We start from the raw sequence: 17,412 nt of genomic DNA, 5'->3' as shown, positions 1-17,412 counted from the left end.
TATTTGGCTTGAAGAGTATCCTAATGAGATACATGATGCTATATGTACTGATTGTGACACTATGATGGAGTAATAAAATGCTATGCTATTGCAGGTTTGTAAAAAAAAAAAAAAAAAAAAAAAAAAAACATGCCAGTATACCACTAAGATCAGAATAATTTAACATCTATCAAGTTAATATCGTCAAGGTTTGGTCAATGTCTAAGTCTTCGAGTTATCCATTTCTATGATTGTACATTATTACACTATCTATTTTGACTATTTATACTCATTATTCCCTTAATTATGAACTGCCAAATTTTATTGAGTTTTAGTTTTTTTGTCGATGTCAAGGCAAGTAATTAACGCCTAAATCAATTTAAGTTTTGTACGGAGTAACATTTTTATACAGGGGCCCATATTTTATTGTAATTATAATTCATAAAAGTTCATTACTCGTATTTATTTTTTCTTTAATCTTCCAAATCGAAAATTAATTAAGAGATTAACCTTTTTTTTATTATTTTGAGGGAAGGGAGATTTACCAATTAAGTAAGGCAAGTTTTTTTTTTTTTATATTTTTTTTTTAAGAAGAAAAGGATTTTATTTATGAAAGGTAGTCAAACGACACTTACAAACAATTCTGAGGAAATCTAAAATCCTAATACAAATACAATTCACCTTAGAACTAGTTACATTATTGCAGATTCGATCAACGATCGCCTTTATAAAAAATCATATCCTTCAATAGAAGTCTACATATAGAAGGTCAAGATTTTCATAAATTAAGAGGAAATATCTTATCCTTAACTTGTTCATCAAGGGAGGTCAAAAATCTATACTAATATATTAAAAGGCATTTATAAGAATGTCCACATGTCACGAAAACGTAACTTCCCTCATTATGCCACTTCACTAACTCAACTAATCTTTACACCATGTCATGCACAAGGTGTTCCTAAGAACGTCCACGTGTCATGTAAACTAATCATTACGCCACGTCATGCACTTATGATAAAAAAAATGCTCTCCACAAGATTTGAACACGCAACTTCTAAATCTAAGATTAAGTGTTTTAGCATCAAGCTAAATTATATTTTTATGTATTTTTTTGAAACAAAATATTAATATGTAACAAATGATAATTCAATATTAACAATAAATTTAATTATTAAATTGAGTCAAAAATTACAATGTATATTAATGATCAACCCTATGTAATAACCCAGGGCATCGTCGCCCGGACTCAAAAACTAATTAATCCTAATTACAATGTATTAGCTAAGAATTTCATGAGCTGTCGTTATTAATTTTGTAAATAGTCTATGTTAATTGATTTTGTACTTGTATTATGCTAGTAATTGATAGCTTTCCATATTAAATACTCCGTAAATATATGTAAATCAGTACCCAATCACATAAGTATATCTATGATTCTATTCCTTATCCTATTCTATTCTACATTTTTTATTAGGATTTTTTGTGAAAAACTACCTTTTATATACAACTTTTTGTGAAAAACTACCTTTTAAAAAAATTGTTGTAAATGACTACATCTTTTATAAAAAATGTTGTAAATGACTACCACTTGTCGGAATCTTTAAATTCCGGCGTTGACTAGACCATTCCCACCCCCTCCGCCTCCCTTTTCCTTTTCCAACCACCCCCACCCCCTCCGCCTCCCTTTTCCAATTTCCGACCACCCCCTCCGCCTCCCTTTTCCAATTTTCGACCACCCCCTGCACCCATCCTTTTAGCCATCTCTTACCCCTTCTTGCAGCCCTCAAACAAATTATCAACTTCCGACCACTCCCCTCCCTACCCCACTTCCATTTTTTTAGCAATTTTCGGCCACCCCTCCAACAAATTATCAATTTCTGATTTCCGACGCCGAATACTTCGAAACCCCTCAAAAAATTATCAATTTCTGGCCAAATTTTATCTCACCCACACATATCTCACCCTCGAATTCCCGCCCACCCTCCTTCACCCCCCACGAAAACTTTACCCTTTTCAATTTCTGGATTTTGGGGTTTTTTTTTTTTTTTTTTGAATTTTAGGTTTCAAAGACAGTGAAGTATGGTGTTAATGGTGGTTGCGGGGAAGAAGGGGTAGGGACGACTAGTTTAAAGGAGGTTTTCAAGAAGCGGTAAGGAGGGCTTGCGGGGGGTGGGGATGGTCGGAAATCGGGAAGGGAGGCGGAGGGGCAACAAGCGCAATTTTCCGGCAGGGGTATGGGTTGGGGTAGTCTAAAACTGGACAAAGGGAAGGGGGAGGTGACGGCAAGGGGGTGGGGGTGGTCGAAAACTGGAAAAGGGAGGAGGAGGAGGGGTGGGGGTAGTCGAAAACGGGAAAAAGCCGCCAAGTGCTCTAGTCAACGCCGGAAAAGTGAGTCAACGGCGAGATTCCGACAAGTGGTAGTCATTTACAACATTTTTTAAAAAAGAGGTAGTTATTTACAACAATTTTTTTAAAAGATAGTTTTTCACAAAAAGTTGTATATAAAAGGTAGTTTTTCACAAAAAATTCTTTTTATTACGAGTATTATTTTTTTTTGGGAAAGATATCCTACTTATTTTTTATATTTAATTAATACGGAGTAATTAATTTTAGATTTTTGTTTGAGGAAACTTTACATATGCTATTTTGTAATGACCTATGGAGCGCTTGGTGAGTAATCCCTCCAAAATTCTTATTACGAGTAGCTAATTTCGCAGTCTCTAATTGAGTTGCAAAATCAAAAAAATTTCATGTACATACTACATTACTACTAATCTAATTAAACAGTTTATAACAAAATCTAATTAAACAGTTTATAACAAAATCGGAAAGAAAAAATTTAATTAATATATTGAATAAGAATATAGGAATACGCGCATATCATAGCCTCATAGGAGTATCTATTATAAGTATTACAAGGTTTAGTATCTTTCGTATTCCTAGAGATATCATCCATTTTGGGATTATATCTTGCTCGTTACGTTGTAGGTTTTGGGATTATTATTGGATTAATTAGTGAGTTTTTTTTAAGGAAATTGGATTAATGACGTTAAAAGCAGCCTTAATTTGTTTAATATCTTCAAAAAATAAAGTTTAGGAAATTTTGCCAACAACCTACCATCTAAATGACCACTTTTGAGAACAATTACCATTTAAAATTTTCTTTTAAAAAAACTACCACAAAGTCACAAAAACTTTGAGTAGCACTACCACGTTTTATTTTTTGTGAAGAATTTCCGATCCGGTTGGGAAAGCCTAGTTTATAAATTTTCCATCGATTGTGGTATAGAAAACAAGAGATTTCGATAGTAAAACGCGATTATAGGTCAATTATCTTTAATTTTGCATTATAGTTTATTTAATTTCTCAATTAAATCCTAAAATTAGGCTTATGTTCAAAAAATTGAATTAAGGGCTTTACGAAATTGGGGGATTTGGGGCAATTGAAGTGTATAATCCAATTAAGGTTAATGTAGTGCAATATTATCATTTAATTTGGGTTTTTTAAGGGAAATTTTATAAAATATGCCCCAAAAACGGAGATTCTTACCGGAAACAATAAATATGGTAGTGCTACTCAAACTTTTTGTGTTTTTGTGGTAGTTTTTTCAAAAGAAAATTTTAAATGCTAGTTGTTTTCAAAAGTGGTCATATAAATGGTAGTTGTTCGCAAAATTTCTTAAAGTTTAATTCAATTTCTTCTTGATTTTTTTCCCAAGGATTCCTTCTAGCTGGATATTATGAGTCGTGAGCTTTTTAATGTTGATTTGATTTGAAGACCCCCTTGAGACCGTGTTTATGAATATGCTAATACACATGCATCAAATTGGATATTGCATTTTATTTAATTTTTGAGAAAACAATATGCAAATTAGTCATCATTTGTTCAACGTTACTTATGCTCTATATATATAATCATTCCTTTTGTTGTATTCGTAATTCGTATAGCAAGATAAAACATCAATGATCATTTACGTAGTAATTCATTTTTCTTCTGGTCAATTCATTAAATATTTCTACATATATACACGACTTGTTTTGAGTGATCCATCTTCTTGTTTTCCACTTCCATTTCCATTTTTTTTCTTTAATATTTGTTGTAGTCCCTATTTTCTTACAAAATTATTGTTCAATTTGTTTATAAAGTCTTTAGAATTTCTCTAATTTTTTTTTTCTCCAACATATATGCAAAAGGATAATATCTTGCTTAACAATTTTCGCTCCCTCTTATTACTTTCTTATTTGATCCAAAAACCTGTTACAATGTACAAAATATGGTAGAGAGTGACAAACAATAAAGTACAATTATTTAAAAAAAAAATATTAAATCAATAATCTTTAAGAAATAAAAATAGTACTATATTCGTGACGTTAATTGGCTTTAACTTAATAAGAATGACAAGGTTTCCTTGCAAAGTGCAATGTAATTATTTTTTCAATTATTTATTGTAATGATATGATCATATATGATGTGCGCACTGACGCATTATGATATGAAGTGATGATAATCAACGATGAAAGTTTCGTATTTGTCCCCAATAAACATATAAACGACAAAAAGGAGATTGGATATATAGATGACTTAATCACATAGATCTTCCCTAGGTTGTGGATATAAAATATTTGCAAAATTCTCATTGGTAATTAACCTAATAAACAAATGTGAATATCTATACACGAATATACATATATTGATCCGAGGTGTTGTACGAATGACAAAAGAGGAAATCATATGTTTAGTAGTATGACTATAATTATTATTTCCTGAATCCTAGCTTGTTATAGTAGGATGTATAGTTTTGAATTTTGATTGGAGTTCGTTATTTCATTTCAATTCATATATATTTCATTAGTTTATGATATATACTTGATTTTAGTTTAATTTATTTCGAGAGAAATAATTTCTTTTATAATCAAATTGAAATGTCAAACTATATTTACATCACCGTCTTTAATTGTGCATGTTTTGTGATGTATACTCTAAAAACATACAAGTACATATTTATATGTTATTTTGTTAACATTCAACTTGTTATATACTATATAGTTTCAAAATAGATGTAATTTTACGAAGAACAAAAAACACAAATTCTTATATGTGACTGATCACACGTGTGTGTATATTTATCACAAAAGTTTAAAAAAACCGGATGTATAGTAATTTTATTGTAAATCAGCCCAACTAATGCAAGTGGGACTTGCTGGCTGCTTACACGTGTGAGCAACTCTTTTTTCAATTTTTCATTTACATTTTACAATCTTCCTTCTCTCTCTTCTTTAAAGAATATTTTTTTCACTCCCCGCACTATTCTTTTTGTCTCTCCTTCCTCCCCATTACCTTACAGGAACAAAGCACAGTAATACACTTTAATTTGTGTTTCTTTTTCCTCTGTATTCTTCATTGATTTATAGTACTACGTATTGATCTTAATTTTTTCTAACTAATTTCGAGGTGTGCTCTGATGCTCATGCATCTTTCTATTTGAAGTTTAGTTTTAAAAAAACTATTGTTTTTTTTTTTTTCCTTTTGAAACAATAGTGAAAGTTTTGGTTAAAATTAAATAGTGAAAGTTGACTAGTTGAGCTTTGAAAGAAGTTTACGACAATTGCATTTTTTTTTTTGAAAGAACGACAAAGGACGCAAGGGAGGAATTCGGGTCGGAGGAGTTTGGCGGATCTTCGGTGTTGGGATTGATTTCGCCATTAAAGGAAAGAGAAAATGGAGGAAAATACTTGCTAATTGTAGAAGAAAAGGGTAACTTTTTTATTTTGATACTCTGTTTTTGTGGAAAAAAAGGTCACTTTTGTGAAAAAAGGGTCACTTTTGTGAAAAAAAAAGGGTAACTTTTGTGAAAATATAGGTCAATTTTTTTAAAAAAAGGGTCACTTTTGTGAAAATATGGGTCATTTTTGTAAAAAAAAAAAAAAGGGTCACTTTTATAAGAAAAAAGGGCCACTTTTCGTAAAATATTCAATGTATAAAAAAAATATTGTAAATCGGGTGCATGCAAAAGGTTTTGTATATTCATATGTTTTTTTTAGGAATTATTTGGGTGGTATTTTCTAATGAAGAAAGCGTCTTCTCGTTTACTTTCTTTAATTATATACCTGTATTTTATTTTGACAGGATTTTTTTTCAGGTCTTTTTTTTAATATTTTTTTATTATGTGCGGAAATGTCAAGCCCTTCTCAATTTTATTAGGCTACTCTTGCAATAAGCTTCCAAATTTCCAAATAATATAAACTTTGACTTTTTTTCCCCTACTGTTGGAGAATTTTTATTTGGCTCAAAAAAAAAAAAAAAAAAAAAAAAAAAAAATCATTAGCACTCTTTTCATCTTCAGTCATGAGATTAAATAATCTTCGAATTTTTTTTTTGGAGACTTAAATCTTCATAGTGAGACGAGTCTTATATATTCATTTTGCATTGATAAACCAAAACTTACAATATACTTGTACATTCAATAATTTTTAGATTTGAAAAAAAAAAAAAAAAAAAAAAAATCCCTTTTCAACAAAATTGAAAATTTTATAAACATAGCTTAGTAAATTTATTATTACATGCGTCATCTTAACTTAAGATTGTAAAGGAGAATCTATATCCATATTTATTATCGAAAAACATGTTAAATAATAAGGTCGACCTACAATCACTAAAGTTTAATCTATATAGGTACCTATTATTGAAAAATAATGTATCACATTATTATATTTTCAATTTTTTGGCAAAGAAAATTTCAAAAATTAGTATTTTTTTTTATTTGTTTTTTTTTTTATGAGGAAAATTATAATATGGTGAATAAAAATATGAAAATTTTAATTTTAATTTTAATAAAAAAAAAAATCAAGTCAATAGTGATGAATTAAACATAAAATTGTTAGTTACATTTAGTAACCCAAGACATGCATCGTCATAACTATAGTTTATTATGTACTCGTAATAATAATGACAACATCACAAACATCATGTACTAATGTACTACTCGTAAATTACTAATGTACTTTTGTCTATTGATACCCCAAAATAAAGAAAAGCTTGATAAGTCAAATTTGGAATAAGATTCTTAAATCTATTATTTCTAATTTCATTGTAATTGTTTAAAAAAAAAAATTAAAAAAAAATAAAAAAAAATAAAAAAAAATTGTAATGATAATCTTTCCCTTATAGATTCTGTCTAATTAAACTTGGAACATACAAATTGGTCCATTATATACATCACTATCATCAAATATTTATTTTTCCTTTTACATGTTTTCCTTTTACATGTTGACACTACTATAAACATAACCTTCCACAAACATTTTCAACTCAATAATATCACTATTAAACATTTAAACTTAACTCTCTCCCTCTCAACTTCTCAAGTCTTTATCAACATATACACAACCCATCAATATCTAATTAAATCAACCTAGCTAGCCATGGCAATCGAAGGCGGCGGCGGTGGTGGTGGTGGTGGCCAACTCCGCTTTGTGATACGTGTCTTAAAAGGACGATGGTTCATGGTGTTTTCCTCCCTTCTAGTAATGTCTTCGGCCGGTGCCACCTACATGTTTGGGTTGTACTCTAAGGACATAAAACAATCCTTAGGGTATGACCAAAGTACAATCAACCTCCTTAGCTTCTTTAAGGACTTGGGATCCATTGCCGGGGTACCTTCCGGGCTACTATTAGAAGTCGCGCCGCCTTGGGTGGTTCTAGCCGTGGGCGCGGTCCTTAACTTCTTTGGTTACTTCATGATTTGGCTCGCCGTTACTAGTCGCATCCCCAAGCCTAAAATTTGGCAAATGTGCTTGTATATTTGCGTAGGTACGTCATGCTTAATTATTTAATGTAGTCAAATCATATGATTTTAACAAAAAAATTTACTTTGCACAGTATCATATTCTTGTCTGCATTCATATCAAACATGTAATATTTGAAAGCTACATGTATGATTAGTAATCATGCATACATAATGAAGTATATTCTCTATGTTCTCAAAATAAAAAGAATATATTGGCCATTTGATTGCCCTTATCATTATTTGTGTGGTACTAGTTTTACTCAATCAATGAGTGACTTGCTTTCAAAAAAAAAAAAAAAAAAATCAATTAGTGACAAGACGTATATGTAGTATATAACCCTAATATAACAAGAAGTAATTTTAACTCTAAACGTGATGTAAAAAAGCTATGCCCAAAATATAGTGCTCCCTCCGTCCCTTAATACGTACAAAGTCTCTTTCGCTTTATTATGTGAGTAATAAATACTAAAAAGAGGCTTTGTATTAAGGAACGGAGGAAGTACTTCGTTACCAAAATATTATCAAAATATTGTATACCACTATATCCTAATGCTAATATTAATATCTAGCTCTAATAATGAATAAGTAAAAATTACGCCATATAAAAAGTTAATATTAGGAAAATTTCACATTTGCTACCAGGAAAAGCACCCGTATTCACATTTGCTACCCCTTTAATTTTTTATTTTTATTTACTACCACACAAACACACCTACTGTTAAAATCACTACCACTTAACGGAATCCGTTAGGATTTCCGTTAAATTTATTAAAAAAATAAAAAAAATAAATTAAAAAATAAAAAATAAAAAATAAAAAACAAAAAATAAAAACCAACCACCCAAAAAACCCTAGTTCTCCCCGTCAGCCACCCTCCCCACTCCCCCTGCCGGCGGCCAGCGCTCAAAGATGCGGCGACCGGCATCGGAATCGGACCCCTCCCCTTCCCCACCCAAAGCCGACAACCCTAACCCTTATTTCCCTGCCCGAAACCACCCTAAACGAGTTTTAGGGTTTCGCTTAGGGTGGTTTTGGGTGGCAGGGAATTCCTTCGTCGCGGCCTGAAAAGGGAATGGGGGACGAGGAGGGCTGGGATTGGGTTTTCGAGGGGAGAGGGGTTGGGAACGAGGGGGTTTTCGAGGGGAAAGGGGCTGGGATCGAGGAGGTTTTCGAGGGGAAAGGGGCTGGGATCGAGGAGGTTTTCGAGGGAGGAGAGGGGGTTGGAAACGCGACGTCGGCGCCGACGGGGTGGGTGGTTGGAGTCGCGGGTCGGGGCTGCAAGAATGGGGAAAGGGATGGGGGGTTCATTGTGGTGGCTGGTCGGCAGCAAGAAAGGGGTTCGATGGTGGTTGGTTTGGTCGGAGTGACGGGAAGGGAGTCACGGAGGAGTGGCTGGACGGTGAGTGGTGGTTGCGGTGGTTTGATGTTGAACAGCGGCGGTGGATTGACAGCTGGTGAATGAGAAGAAGTGGTGGGTGGGAAGGAGTGGTGGCTGGACGGTGGTTGGGTGGTGGTAACGGGAATAGTAACGGTGTCTGTCAAGTGGTAGTGATTTTTATAAAACTCTGATTTAGGTGGTAGCAATTTAAAATAAAAAATTAAAGGGGTAGCAAATGTGAACACAGGTGTTTTCCCTGGTAGCAAATGTGAAATTTTCCTTAATATTATGAAAATCTACATTTAGACAATTGTAAAAACTTACATGATTATATATGTTTTTATCATAAACATCATAAATCAATTAAATAAAGTTTCTATACTGATATGTTCTTATAATTACTAATAGTGAGTTTATCTGAACTGACCTAATGTTATCTTTATTATCTTAACTTATTTAATCTTATATGAACTTATTAGACCTTGTCAGGATTAAACAAAATTTAGGTAAGCCCTTATCCTTATCATAGCTCATCATCGAAACCCAATTTTTTTTTATTTTTTATTTTTTTTAATTTAATTTAACCGAATTGAACTTATTTGTTGATTTAATCCCTTTTTCGTGAATTCATCTTATCTGAATTTTTTTTTTTTTAAAAAAAATATTACCTCTTGTCTGAACTTATTTTCTTGAAATAAGGTGACAAGAACTAGACCTTAATCACTAATGTCGTTATAATTCTACATATATATAGGTGCAAACTCTCAAGCCTTTTCAAATACTGGTGCACTTGTTACAAGTGTAAAGAACTTCCCAGAGAGCCGAGGAATGGTCTTAGGGTTGCTAAAAGGCTTTGTTGGTCTAAGTGGCGCTATCATAACTCAAGTCTACTTTGCATTTTACGGTGGTAATGGTAAACATTCCAAGGACTTAATCCTCCTCATTGGCTGGCTACCTGCCGCCTTATCATTTGCGTTCATTCGTACCATTCGATTTATGAAAGTTGTTCGACAAAAAAATGAGGCTAATGTCTTCTATGAATTTCTTTACATCTCCCTTGGCCTCGCCGGTTTTCTCATGGCCATGAGCATACTTCAAAAGACCATAACCTTTACGCGAGGTGGTTACATAGGAAGTGGTATAGCTGTGATTCTTTTGCTTCTTTTGCCTTTGTACACCGTTATTAAAGAAGAGTACAAGCTACGACGAAAGAGGAGTGTAGTAGAGTTGCAAAATGTCTCCAACAATAATGTTGTGGTAGAAGACGTGGTTGAGGATGTTGTTCCGAATGCATTGCCTCAAGCATCCGTAACAGAGTTGCCTATAAAACAAAGAGAGGCCGACTCATGTTTTCAAAATATATTTAACTCTCCGGAAAGAGGGGAAGATTATACCATACTACAAGCAATTTTCAATATCGACATGTTCATTCTGGTTATCACTATTATAAACGGACTTGGTGGCACATTGACGGCAATTGACAACTTAGGTCAAATTGGGGCATCCCTAGGGTACCCTCCTCACAGCATAGGCACATTTGTGTCCCTAGTGAGTATATGGAACTACTTGGGTCGTGTCGTGGCAGGTTTTGGTTCGGAACACTTACTAACCAAGTACAAGATTCCAAGGCCTCTTGTGCTCTCTTTCATGCTCTTGATATCTTGCATTGGCCACCTTCTCATAGCTTTCAATGTGCACAATGGGCTTTATGTTGCAACTGTGGTTATTGGGTTTTCTTATGGGGCCCAATGGCCTTTGTTATTTGCCATTATCTCAGAATTATTTGGGCTTAAATACTATGCAACATTAAACAATGTGGGTACAATGGCAAGCCCAATAGGAGGTTACATTCTCGGTGTTAGACTAACGGGCTATTTATATGATAAAGAAGCCAAAAGGCAAATGCATGCTTTGGGCCGAGTTAGGAAAGAAGGTGAAGAGTTGACTTGTGTTGGCCCAAAATGTTTTCAGTTGGCATTTCTAGTGATCACAGGTGCTACTCTATTTAGTATGGTTATTTCATTAATTTTAGTGGTTAGAACAAGGAAGTTTTACAAGAGTGACATTTATAAGAAGTTCAGGGAGGCAGCTGATGCAGTGGAGGTTGAGGCTGCTGGTGGTGTCGTAGTGCCGGATAATGTGGCGAGGAAGCCGGTGCCAAAGGTGGCAGAAAGCTAGCTAGGAGTGTTTAGAGGTGCTTTAATACCAAGCAAATGATTGGTAACTAAGCTGATATATATGTACTTCAACTGTCATGTATTGTTTAAATTTCTATCTTTTATCTAATTGTATTATGAGTTTTATGACCATGCTTTGATTAACAGTCTCATATTTTGTAAACTCATTTTGTATATTTGGTAAACAGAAAATGATAAGGATATATTGTGTTGGTTAAGTTGTACATTACACCCGAGTGTATGGAAATTGTCATGTGATATTATGTATGTATAATAATGTAACAAATCAAATGTATTTTAGGATTGAGGTCGTCATGCATATATCATTATATGGTCATATATATGGTGCCAATCGTGTGGGCATACTTGGATCAATTTTAGCAATACATGCATTTATTACCAGCAATCCTAATTGTAGTACCAATACTTTTGGACATTACATATAAAATGTACATGCATCAAGATTTATGTCCCCAAGTCTGCTCCTTTCAGCTCTAGTTGCCATTTGCAGCACGCAATATCTTAGTTCATCACAAGATTCAAATTCCTTGATATAGTAAATTTTTTTAAATATTAACACATATACAAAAAATTTTTTGAAAGTTTATCATATATATCAATCAGTCCACTGCCACTTTATAAACATTATATAAAACCTTTACCCGAATTTAATCAGTTGTCACATACATTATTGTTCTAATCTCTACTTGACCTCTTAGCTTTTTTATCAAGCTAAGTATCCCATGTATTCTTACAATCTATTAAACTAGATTGTGTCATTTATCTTCTATCTTTATAATTAAGGCCATGAATAATATCCTAGAACATCTACTAATCATAAAATATTGTGACTATTAATTTCGAATAAGATCCTGCTAGCATAGTACTCCATAGTATATACGAAGTATAATACAATACAATACGGCGTACAGTTGTACACCATACCGACGGTCCAATGCGGACATGATCGATCACTCCGTTGCATATTTGCATGCATGGAAACTTTTTTAAAGCGGCTTGCTTTGCATGATCTTATAAATGTTTTCTTCTTCTTCTAAGAGAGTTCATTTTAGGTTGCATTTTTATTATATATTCATCACTTACTTTCTAATAAGATAGAAATTTGATAGATACAATAATTCCTGCGATTCTTTAATGTGATGATGTGATGTCTGCACTGCACGGTGATATGAATTGGAATTCAATGAGGAAAGTTTCTTATTTGTACCCCACTACTTGGAACTATGGATCATCCGCCCTTGCTTGTCGGAAATAAACAAAAAACATCAAAAAAATATAAGAAACAATTTCGTTTCTCGTATACTTTATTCAACTTTATACAATTGTAGAGCCACAATAACGAAAAAGTTATTGATTAATTTACGAAAATACCCCCATAAGAAACAAATTTCGTTTCTCAATATGAGAATTAAGGGCCGGTTCACATTTAATTAATTTCAGTTCAGTTCAGTTCAGTTCAGTTCAGCTCCAATCAGTTCAGTTCAGTTCAGTTCAGTTCCAATCAGTTCAGTTTAGTTCAGCTCTTAATTTCTCTCTCACATAAAATATTCATTTCAGCTCAATTTAGTTCAGTTCAGTTCAGTTCCAATCAATTCAGTTCAGTTCCAATCAGTTCAGTTCCAATCAATTCAGTTCAGCTCAATTCAGTAAATATGAACAGGCCCTAAGGAATTTCCCATATATTACATGTTAATAACATAGCTATGTTATAAGTAAATAATTAAATAAATGAAAATATACCAGCGTACTATTTTCATTATTAGATCATCAACTCAACACCTTATGAACAGAAAATTTGAATTGAAGTTCGCTTCAAATTATTTCAGTTCAATTTATTTTCAAATAAACTATTAAATTTCTAATAATCGTGTTAATTAAAATTATTAAATAACATGGGTAACCAATAGCGTATGAACTACTAATAGTACGTGATCAACAATGAGTTCAAATGACCAAGCCAGGTTCAAGACCTACTCAACAACGAACGCTCGATATTTTCATAAGCCGAGTACAACTAATAAGCTCGACCGAAGACCTAACCAATGTAGTAGAACGAGAAGGATAGACAAATTAAATGGACAGCAAACTTATAAAACCCAACAAGGGAAGTAATCCCCAAAATGGGCGTTACTTCCTTCCTTCCATATGTTTGCCTATTGCCAAATACATTCCCTTCACGCAAACATAACACGAAGCAAGGTTGAAAAAGCTACTACCACACTGTCCCACTCGAATTGTCCCATAAGACGGAATATCAATACTTCGTATTTTTAACATGAAAGTTCTAGACAATTAATAATAATGATATCAAAAATTGATGAGAGAAAAAGTAAAAACTAGCTTAGCTAGTAATCTTCATATTATGTTACGTATGATGCAGGACAAATTTCAATAAAAACGCCCAATAATAAATTACTGGTTAATTTTAGTTGGACAGAGGGAGTATAACCAACATACACCATCATTTTCATATGATATTAGTCCAAGTACAACGTAGACAGGTGTAAGAAAGTCACGTACATACTAAATTCCTTAATTCTGCAGTATCTTTATATTGTGCTAATTAAATTTACTGCTACTGGGTATTGGTATTGGTATTGGTATTGATATTGCTAGCTTCATCTTCACTGTCTTTCTCTCGTTTACCGTTTTCAATGCCCCACTGACCCCGTTATGACATATCTTACACAGGCCAGCTCATTGCCTCACGCTTTTCATTTATTTTTTATTTTTCAAATTTCGAACTTTTTTTTTGGACTTTTTTTGGACTTTACTATTGTCTACAACTCTACATTGCCATGAAATTTAAGGTGTAATAATATTACCTTGATCTATAAATTTGATTCAAAATAGTGCTATTAGTTATGGCATTATATGTTATAGTCTTATAGGATTTGATAGTTTGGGAAAGCATTAGTACAATACAAAAACACAAGTGAATGAATATGTAAAAGAACTAAATATTAAGATAAAATAACATGGCCAATGTGGCAATTTAGCCCATGAGCGTAGTCTCATGTTCTATAAGTAAGTGACTTGCGCGTCTCACCATGGACGAGTGCTACAATCAACTTATTAGTATTACAATAACAAATAGAAATTTTTAAGTAATTCAAAATGCGTTGTTTGGAAAGGATTAGTAATGCTTCGTAACATTTAAGAGAGACTTATGTTGATGTATTATTCATAGCCTTAGGTGTATTAAAATAAAATTCATTTTAATTTATTAATTTATATCCGATATGTACACATAAGCAACACATTTCAAGGTAAAAACAAATAAAAGACAGGGGCGTACATGTTTCTAGGTATGTAACCCAAATGTATAACATACATTACCCCTAAGATAATAAAAACTATACATTCTTTTTAGAATCCAAATTACTCCAATAGCACATACATACACACCTCATTAAAAGCTCATAACAACAAAAGAATGAAATCTGTTTTGGTAAAATCTAGTCACACCCCTTATAACAAAAAAAAGCCCTTTTTATAGGGGATTATTTACATATGAAAGGAACAATCTCTACAAAGAAATCAATGCAAAATTTAAACTTCAAATGTAACCAACAAACATTTAAATTAATTTAAACAATTTATAAAACATAAAACATAAAAATAAAACTAGCTAGCTAGCCCATGCATATCCATCCACATCTATACCATTTTTATGATCACTGAAAACCGTCTTTATGGCATGACAAACTTCCTCCCCCTTCTAACCCACGCGGTACACCTTATAATAACCAAGTGCTAGCTAGCTGTTTTTTAATTTCTTTTTTTTCATAAATACAAATAAATTCCTCTAAATATTTTTATATATATACCTTAAGAAATATACATACATGTATTTATATATAAATCCTCATATATAATATATATTCATATATTATTGCTTTCTTTCTAAACCTTATAAATATTATTGTCATGGGTTCTAACACTATTACCAACAACAACAACAACAAACAACAACATTCCATGCATTATTCAACCTATGAATCTTCTTCAACCACCAACAACACAACTTTTGTTCAAGCTGACCCTTCCAACTTCCGTGCCATCGTCCAACAACTTACCGGATCCCATACGACCGCCTCCTCGTCTCAAGGTGGCTCCATCCGAAGGGATGGTTCGGATGGGGCCGGGTTTAAGCTTCATGAGAGGAGGCAGCAACAAGGTGCTATTAGGAAGTTGGAGATGATCAAGCTTAATAATAACAGTAATAGTAATAGTAATAATAATAATAATAGTAATGCGGCTCAAAATTATAATAATCATCAAGGGCCTTTAAATGGGCATGTTAGGGTTAGAGGAGGGCATGATGTGGCTATGGTTTCACCCGTTTCGACGTTGGATGGGTTAGGCCTCGGGGTTAGAAGCCCGAGGACTAACCCTAGAAGTGGTAGCATGAGTGAGGAAGAAGAAAGGGTGGTTATTGCTGAGAAAGGGTTTTATTTGCATCCGGTTAGTCCTTTAAGTGGTGGTAGTAGAGATTTTGAGCCTCTACTCTTGCCTTTGTTCCCTCTTCATTCTCCTAGAGATAATGGTCAAGGTTAAAGTAATTAATTAATTTTATTTCTATGATTTTGTTTACTTCTACTATAAATTAGAAGTATTTTTAGTTGGGGAAATAGAAAAATTAATAATAAATTTTTAAGTCCATTAGTTTTCTAATTAGTGATTGCATTGTATCATATTTTTTTTATCATATAGCAAAGAGAATTGGCATGGTTGATTCATACAATGTAGATTGTTACCATATATACGATACTTCTAAAGTTTTTATTTTAGAAAAAACAGTAGTTACGTTTCACATTTCATCAAGGTTAGATTATAAAAAGGTGTACAAACTGTACGTACATTTTAAACGAGATAAGGTGATAAGGATGTTTTGAAATTTTTGGTAAGACAAACATTCGTGTCTCAATAATAATGAATGATATTGAAAGTCTTAAAAAGCATGCATCAACAAGATGTTATGGGGTATATCTAATTAATGATTAGTTGTAAAACTTGTTCTTCACATATAAAATTAAATTAGTTGTCTTGTGCACTAAATGCAAAATTTCTCCAATAGTTGATCATCTTGGAGTAGAATTGAATGAGATTAAACAACATTGTAGCAAACATTTAAAACCTTAATTAGCTAGATAGAGCCTAGAGAAGAAAGAAATTACACTTATTATATAATGATAGTCTATGTTTACATCAAGGAGGATTTTGATTGATCTTTAATTTCTTTTTCTAGGAACCCATGGACAACAAAAACTTTTCACATCTTTTATGCTACAAGAAATTTATAAATTGTTTAAACTTCATAATAAATAATATAATTTCACATCATTTATGCTACAGAAATTTCTAAATTGTTTAAACTTATATAATTTATTGATTCCGATCCTCATATATTATATCCATCACATCTCGTAGATATCCGCCAATTAATCTACACCGCAATAATGGATAAATCTTGAAATTCTCAATAAGCTCGCCATGACAAGTTGGCAAGGAGTTATCTAATGATCATAATTGCTTTGAAAGGATTCAATATTCTACTCATACCGACTAGATGCATTTTCATTAGGGAGCTCATCATATGCTAAGATACGTACACCAAAGATAAGTGTGATGGGTTGAGAGTAGAGTTAGAATAATATATTATCTCTTGGAAATTTTCTTGGGTGCGCATGAGTAAGGAGAAAATAAGTCCAGAAGAACTTGTATTGAATTGGTTTGTGATCGAGGATTGTTATTGGTCCTAAATAATGCACATTTCATGACAATTGCTTAGCTCCACTTGAGGCCTATAATTAAGGATTCCCCCTTCCAATCAAGGGTTTGGAGTGTTGAATTGTTTACCATGTATGCAATATAATCAAAAATTGAATTTAGTGTCTTACATACCATATAATCCCTCAATTGAGATTTTTTGTTCCCGTAATCTGTTTATATCCAGCACTTAATAGATAAGCATTGAAAAGTGTGAAGAGGAAGCAACTACAAGCACACGCATAACACACAACTAGAAAAAAAAAAAATTAACAGGCGACAAACACCTACCATTTATG

The 17,412-nt window shown here is 32.7% G+C and overlaps 2 protein-coding genes across 3 annotated transcripts; both read left to right on the top strand.

The window, feature by feature from the left end:
• The first annotated feature begins 7,335 nt into the window (after positions 1 to 7,335).
• On the top strand, positions 7,336 to 11,449 carry LOC145620547 (protein NUCLEAR FUSION DEFECTIVE 4-like). 2 transcript variants are annotated; one of them, XM_081675239.1, is made up of 3 exons: positions 7,336 to 7,789; positions 9,898 to 11,136; positions 11,225 to 11,449. In XM_081675239.1, exons 1-3 carry the CDS (start codon positions 7,402 to 7,404, stop codon positions 11,269 to 11,271), a joined length of 1,674 nt encoding a protein of 557 aa, XP_081531365.1. In that variant the 5' UTR covers positions 7,336 to 7,401; the 3' UTR covers positions 11,272 to 11,449. The 2 variants fall into 2 exon arrangements, with proteins under 2 accessions (XP_081531365.1, XP_081531364.1); XM_081675238.1 differs by having other exon boundaries at positions 9,898 to 11,449.
• Positions 11,450 to 15,229: 3,780 nt separating this feature from the next.
• On the top strand, positions 15,230 to 15,906 carry LOC145618991 (VQ motif-containing protein 11-like). Its single transcript, XM_081673596.1, has one exon. It carries the CDS (start codon positions 15,272 to 15,274, stop codon positions 15,899 to 15,901), a length of 630 nt encoding a protein of 209 aa, XP_081529722.1. The 5' UTR covers positions 15,230 to 15,271; the 3' UTR covers positions 15,902 to 15,906.
• Positions 15,907 to 17,412: the final 1,506 nt, after the last annotated feature.

This window comes from Chenopodium album, chromosome 27 (genome assembly GCF_948465745.1).
Source record: "Chenopodium album chromosome 27, dcCheAlbu1.1, whole genome shotgun sequence".
NCBI lineage: Eukaryota > Viridiplantae > Streptophyta > Magnoliopsida > Caryophyllales > Amaranthaceae > Chenopodium > Chenopodium album.
This window is presented reverse-complemented; position numbering and strand designations above follow the sequence as displayed.

What these genes read in the sequence shown, in the direction of transcription:
- LOC145620547 (XM_081675238.1), top strand. Translation starts at nt 7,402, where the DNA reads ATGGCAATCGAAGGCGGCGGCGGTGGTGGTGGTGGTGGCCAACTCCGC. An exon ending in GTGCTTGTATATTTGCGTAG is followed by an intron (nt 7,790 to 9,897) that starts GTACGTCATGCT and finishes ACATATATATAG; the next exon opens with GTGCAAACTCTCAAGCCTTT.
- LOC145618991 (XM_081673596.1), top strand. Translation starts at nt 15,272, where the DNA reads ATGGGTTCTAACACTATTACCAACAACAACAACAACAAACAACAACAT.